Genomic DNA, 7,090 nt, shown 5'->3' on the forward strand with positions numbered 1-7,090 from the left:
AAAGGGTCGGGATCAGACAGGAAAAGGATCGGGATAAGATGGGAAAAGGATCGGGATAAGATGGGAAAAGATTCGGGATCAGACAGGAAAAGGATCGGGATGAGATGGGAAAAGGGCCTGGATGGGAAAAGGGTCGGGATAAAATGGGAAAAAGGGTCTGGATCAGACAGGAAAAAGGGTCAGGATGAGACAGGAAAAAGATTGGGATGAGATGGGAAAAGGATCGGGATAAGATGGGAAAAGATTCGGGATCAGACAGGAAAAGATTCAGGATCAAACAGGAAAAGGATCGGGATCAGACAGGAAAAAGATTGGGATGAGATGGGAAAAGGATCGGGATAAAATGGGAAAAGATTCGGGATCAGACAGGAAAAAGATCGGGATCAGACAGGAAAGGATCGGGATAAAATGGGAAAAGATTCGGGATCAGACAGGAAAAGATTCAGGATCAGACAGGAAAAGGGTCGGGATCAGACAGGAAAAAGATTGGGATGAGATGGGAAAAGGATCGGGATGAGATGGGAAAAGATTCGGGATCAGACAGGAAAAGGATCGGGATAAGATAGGAAAAAGGTCAGGAATAAGATGGGAAAAAGATCGGGATAAGATGGGAAAAGGATCGGGATAAAATGGGAAAAGATTCGGGATCAGACAGGAAAAGGATCGGGATCAGACAGGAAAAGGATCGGGATAAGATGGAAAAAGATTCGGGATCAGACAAGAAAAGATTCAGGATCAGACAGGAAAAGATTCGGGATCAAACGGGAAAAGGATCGGGATAAGATGGGAAAAGATTCGGGATCAGACGGGAAAAGATTCAGGATCAGACAAGAAAAGATTCGGGATCAGACAGGAAAAGGATCGGGATCAAACGGGAAAAGAGCAAACCCAGGGATCCATCGGATAAAATGGGAAAATCCCGATTTTTCCCAGGCTGGGATGGCTCCCTCCACCCACCAGCAACATTCAGGTTAATAATTAATTATCAATCCAGGGATTAATTAATCCCCCTTAATTCACCACCTCCAATTCATTAATTAACCCCCTCCCAATTAATTATTCCCGGGGCTCTGAGGAGGCTGAAATCCCGGGCGCCAGATGTCACCTCTGACAAATCCCAGACAAAAACAAGGAGATTTCGGGAATTAGCGCCAGGAGGGGCTGGAATGAACATTCCAAAGGGAAAACAACACCCCTGGAAAAAGAAACAACATCCTTGGAAAAGCCTTGGAATGATTCCCGAGCCGGATTCCCGCCCCCGGAGCTGCTCCCGGGGGTTTTGTCCCCTCTCCCGAATTTTTTTTGGGGGCCAAAATTCCCGAATTTTCTCTGCTGAGTGAGGAATTCCGGGAGGAATCTCCTTCCCCAGGGAGGGATTGGAGGTGGCCGAGGAATTCCTGGAATTCCTGGGTGAGCCGGGCACGGCTTGGAATGTGGAGGGGTTTTCCAGGCTCAGAAATCCTGGGATTCTGGAATTCTGGAGTTCTGGAATTCTGGGATTTGGGGGTTCCGGGAGCTTTGGATTCTGGAATTTTGGGGTCCTGGAATTCTGGGATTTTGGAGTTCTGGGAACTTTGGATTCTGGAATTTTGGGGTCCTGGAATTCTGGGAACTTTGGATTCTGGAATTCCAGAATCTTTGGATTCTGGGGTTTTTGGATTCTGGAATTCTGGGGTCCTGGAATTCTGGGATTTTGGGGTTCTGAGATCTTTGGATTCTGGAATTCCAGGATTTTTGGATTCTGGAATTCTGGGATTCTGGGTTTGTTGGATTCTGGAATTCTGGGATTTTGGGGTTCTGAGATCTTTGGATTCCGGAATTCTGGGATTCTGGGTTTGTTGGATTCTGGAATTCTGGGTCTCTGGAATTCTGGGATTCTGGGGTTCTGAGATCTTTGGATTCTGGAATTCTGGGGTTCCCAGGATTCCAAGATTCCGGGGTCGGGGGATTCCGAGGCCACAGAGCAGCCGGATTTAGGCCGGGAATGAGGAAATGAGGCCGGCTCCGGTCGGTGCCGGCAGCCGCGAGGCTCCGGATGAATTTCCCGATAATTCCCGGCACAGATTGGGATTTCACGGCCCAGCGGAGATCCCCGCTCCGGGCGGGAGAAAAGCGGCCGCCGCTGCCAACCCCGGAATTCCGGACACCAACCCCGGAATTCCCGAGCTGCCCGGGATTGGAACCGGGATTTTTGGGATTGGAACCGGGATTTTGGGATTGGAACCGGGAATTTGGGATTGGAACCGGGAATTTGGGATTGGAACTGGGAATTTGGGATTGGAACTGGGATTTTGGGATTGGAACTGGGATTTTCACATTGGAACTGGGATTTTGGGATTGGAACCGGGATTCTGGGATTGGAACCGGGAATTTGGGATTGGAACCGAGATATTGGGATTGGAACCGGGAATTTGGGATTGGAGCCGGGATTTTGGGATTGGGGAGGGGCTGGGGCCTCGTGGTCTGGGGTCAGCACAGGGACGCGCTCGACGCTTCCCGGAGTTGGGATTTGGGATCTGAGGTTGGGATCTGGGATCCAGTGTTGGGGTTATGGATCCAATGTTGGGATTTGGGATCTGAGGTCGGGATTTGGGATCCGATGTCGGGATTTGGGATCCATCCAATGATGGGATGATGGATCCAATGTTGGGACTTGGGATCCAGCACTGGGATAATGATCCAAACCCCGGGATAATGATCCCAACTCCGGGATAATGATCCCAACTCCGGGATAATGATCCAGATTCTGGGATAATGATCCAAACTCCGGGATAATGATCCAAACTCCGGGATAATGATCCCAACTCCGGGATAATGATCCAAACTCCAGGATAATGATCCAAACTCCGGGATAATGATCCCAAACTCCGGGATAATGATCCAGACTCTGGGATAATGATCCAAACCCCGGGATAATGATCCAGATTCTGGGATAATGATCCAAACTCCGGGATAATGATCCCAAACTCCGGGATAATGATCCAGACTCTGGGATAATGATCCAAACTCCGGGATAAAGACCCAAACTCCGGGATAATGACCTGAATTCTGGGATAATGATCCAAATTCCGGGATAATGATCCAAACTCCAGGATAATGACCTGAATTCTGGGATAATGATCCAAACTCCAGGATAATGATCTGAATTCTGGGATAATGATCCAAATTCCGGGATAATGATCCCAACTCCGGGATAATGATCCCAAACTCCGGGATAATGATCCAGACTCTGGGATAATGATCTGAATTCTGGGATAATGATCCCAACTCCGGGATAATGATCTGAATTCCGGGATAATGATCCAAACTCCGGGATAATGATCCAAACTCCACGAAAATGATCCAAATTCCGGGATAACAGCTGGAGCTGAGCTCTCCAGGCCGTGGCGCCTTCCCCTCCCGCTCTTCCCAGATTTTGGGGTCCCCCAGCCCCCCCCCAGCCCCATCCCCGGCTCCTGAGCCAGCGGATTTTCCCAATCCCGGCTTTTCCCAATCCCGCAAATTCAGCAAATTCCCGGCTCCTCCCTGAGCTCTCGTTTCCCTCCTCCTCCTCCTCCTCCTCCTCCTCCTCCTCCTCCTGGAATTCCTGGGAGCGGGGGCAGCTCCGAGGGGCCCCTCCCGCTCCAGGGACCCTCCGGAGGGTTTGGGTGATTCGGGAGAGAATCCGGGAATGTCGCCCCAGCCCGGTTCCCCCAGGGATTCGTGCCCGTGAAAATCCGCTCTTTTCACCCCGTTTTGTTACGGTTCAGACCCCGCAGGAACACCCAAAACCCCGCAGGGACACCCCAAATCCGACAGGGACACCCCAAATCTCACAGGAACACCCCAAACCCCACAGGAGCACCCAAAACCCCGCAGGGACACCCCAAACCCCACAGGGACACCCCAAATCCGACAGGGACACCCTAAACCCCGCAGAGACACCCCAAACACCACAGGGACACCCCAAATCCGACAGGGACACCCCAATCTCACAGGAACACCCAAAACCCCACAGGGACACCTCAAACCCCACAGAGACACCCCAAATCCCACAGGGACACCCAAAACCCCACAGGGACACCCCAAACACCACAGGAACACCTCAAACCCCACAGGGACACCCAAAACCCCACAGAGACACCCCAAATCCCACAGGAACACCCAAAACCCCACAGGGACACCCCAAACACCACAGGGACACCCAAAACCCCGCAGGAACAACCCAAACACCACAGAGACACCCCAAATCCCACAGGGACACCCAAAACCCCGCAGAGACACCCCAAACCCCACAGGGACACCCCAAATCCGACAGGGACACCCCAACCCCGCAGAGACACCCCAAATCCCGAAGGACACCCCAAATTCCCCTCGCACGCCCCCTCCCCACGCTCCCCAGCGCAGCCCCACGCGCGACACGCGCGCACCTCCCCAAATCCCCTCCCTCCTTCCATTCCCTCCCTTCCCTTCCCTCCCTCCCTTCTTCCCTCCTTCCCTCCCTCCTTCCATTCCCTCCCTCTTTCCCTTCCCTCCCTTCCCTCCTTCCATTCCGTCCCTTCCCTCCTTCCTCCTTCCCTCCTTCCCTCCTTCCCTCCCTCCTTCCCTCCTTCCCTCCTTCCCTCCTTCCCTCCCTCCCTCCCTCCCTCCCTCCCTCCCTCCCTCCCTCCCTCCCTCCCTTCCATTCCCTCCCTCCCTCCCTCCCTCCCTCTTTGCATTCCCTCCCTTCCCTCCCTCCCTCCATTCCCTCCCTCCCCTCTCCCCCTCCCTTCCTCCCTCCCTCCCTCCCTCCCTCCCTCCCTCCCTCCCTCCCTTCCATTCCCTCCATTCCGTCCCTTCCCTCCCTCTTTCCATTCCTTCCCTCCTTCCATTCCCTCCCTCCTCCCCTCTCCCCTCCCTCTCCCCCTCCCTCCTCCCTCCCTCCCGCCCCGCCCCCGCCGCTCGGGCTCGTTGCGACCGGAGCCGCCGGAGCTCCGTGGCCCTTCCCGGCCCCTGCCCGGCCCTGGCCCGGCCGGGCCAGGCTCCGAACCAGCGCTGCCGGTACCGGGGGCGGCGCGGGGCCCAGAGGGGCGGCGATCGCATCCCCCGAACCGAACCGGACCGAACCCTCCCCCCCCCCTCCGGGACCCCCGGCGGGCCCGGCCCCGGAGCGCGGCCGCCGCCACGGGACGGGAGATGCGGATCCTCCTCCTGTGCCTGCTGACTCTCGCCGGGACCCGCGGGCAAGGTTCGGTACCGGCGGTTCGGGAACGGCGGTTCGGGAACGGGGGTTCGGTACCGAGGGTTCGGCACCGGGGGTTCGGTACTGGGGGTGGGCGCGGGGGTTCCGTACCGTGAGTTCGGTACCGGGGGTTCGGTCCGGGGTTCGGTAATGGAGGTTCGGTACCGGGGGTTCGGTACCGGCGGTTCGGTACTGGAGGTTCGGTACCGGCGGTTCGGGAACGGGGGTTCGGTACTGGGGGTGGGCACCGGGATTCTGTACCGGGGGTTCGGTACCGGGGGTTCGGTACCGGGGGGATGGGCACCGGGGTTCGGGAACGGGGGTTCGGTACCGGGGGTTCGGGAACGGCGGTTCGGTACTGGAGGTTTGGCAACCGGGATTCGGTACCGGGGGTTCGGTACCGTGGGTTCGGTCCGGGATTCGGTACCAGGATTCGGTACCGTGGGTTCGGTACCGGGGATTCGGTACCAGGATTCGGTACCGGAGATTCAGTACCGGAGGTTCGGTACCAGGGGGGTGGGCACAGGGATTCGGTACCGGGGGTTCGGTACCGGGGGTTGGGCACCGGAGATTCGGTACCGGTGGTTCGGTACCGGGAGGTGGGCACAGGGCTTCGGTACCGGGGATTGGGCACCGGGATTCGGTACGGGGGATTGGGTACCGGGATTCGGTACCGGATTCGGTACCGGGGGTTGAGCACCGGGAATTCGGGACTGGCAATTCGGTACCGGGGGTTGGGTACCGGAGATTCGGGACTGGCAATTCGGTACCGGGGGTTGGGTACCGGAGATTCGGGACTGGCAATTCGGTACCGGGGGTTGAGCACCGGCGATTGAGTACCGGAGATTCGGTACCGGGGGTTGGACACCGGGCTCCGGGAACCGGGTACCGGACACCGGGTACCGGGTACCGGGTACCGGGCATTGAGCACCGGGTACCGGACACCGGGCACCGGACACCGGGCACTGGGCATTGAGCACCGGGAACCGGGTACCGGACACGGAGCACCGGGTACCGGGCATTGAGCACCGGGCACCGGGCACCGGGGACCGGGCGGAGGCAGCGCGGGGCCGCCCCGGAGCCGTTCCCAACTCCTCGGGCAGCGCTCCAGCCCCGCTCGCCGCCGGTCCCGCCCGGTCCCGGAGGGCTGAGAGCGGTTCCGGCCGGGACCGGGGTCCCGGGGGGTTCTGGCGGTGCCGCCGGGCCCGCGCTCGGGGATGGCGGAGCCGCCGTTCCGGTACCGGGGGGGTTCGGGTGGAATCGCGGGCCGCTTCTCCTCAATCCCGGGCCCGCTTCTCCCAAATCCTGGCGCGGGTTCTGGTGGATTCCTCCCGATCCGGTACCGGGGGTCCCGCTGGAACCGGGCCCGGTTCTCCCCCGTCCTGGTCCTCCTGGACTCCCCCGCTCCGGTACCGGGGGGGTCCCGATGGAACCGGGCCCGGTTCTCCCCCGTCCTGGTCCTCCTGGTTCCCCTGCTCCGGTACCGGGGGATCCCGCTGGAACCGGACCCGGTTCTCCTGGTTCCCCCGCTCCGGTACCGGGGTGTCCCGCTGGATCCGGGCCCGGTTCTCCTGAACCCCCCCGCTCCGGTACCGGGGGGTCCCGCTGGAACCGGGCCCGGTTCTCCTGAACCCCCCCGCCCCGGTACCGGGGGTGTCCCAATGGAACCGGGCCCGGTTCTCCTGGACTCCGGTACCGGGGGGTCCCGCTGGAACCGGGCCCGGTTCTCCCCCGTCCTGGTCCTCCTGGTTCCCCCGCTCCGGTACCGGGAGGGTCCCGCTGGAACCGGGCCCGGTTCTCCTGGTTCCCCGGTACCGGGAGGGTCCCGCTGGAACCGGGCCCGGTTCTCCTGCTTCCCCGGTACCGGGAGGGTCCCGCTGGAACCGGGCA

General features: G+C 59.0%; 1 protein-coding gene across 1 annotated transcript in view; it reads left to right on the forward strand.

Annotated features, from left to right (window-relative positions):
- Positions 1–4,928: 4,928 nt before the first annotated feature.
- KIRREL1 (kirre like nephrin family adhesion molecule 1) overlaps positions 4,929–7,090 on the forward strand; it is a 14,540-nt gene continuing 12,378 nt past the window's right edge. Inside the window, exon 1 of the mRNA XM_058860209.1 lies at positions 4,929–5,253. Within this exon, the coding sequence (XP_058716192.1) occupies positions 5,155–5,253 (99 nt within the window). The 5' untranslated portion in view covers positions 4,929–5,154. The remainder of the gene's footprint in view (positions 5,254–7,090) is intronic.

Source organism: Poecile atricapillus, chromosome 33 (genome assembly GCF_030490865.1).
Source record: "Poecile atricapillus isolate bPoeAtr1 chromosome 33, bPoeAtr1.hap1, whole genome shotgun sequence".
Taxonomy (NCBI): domain Eukaryota; kingdom Metazoa; phylum Chordata; class Aves; order Passeriformes; family Paridae; genus Poecile; species Poecile atricapillus.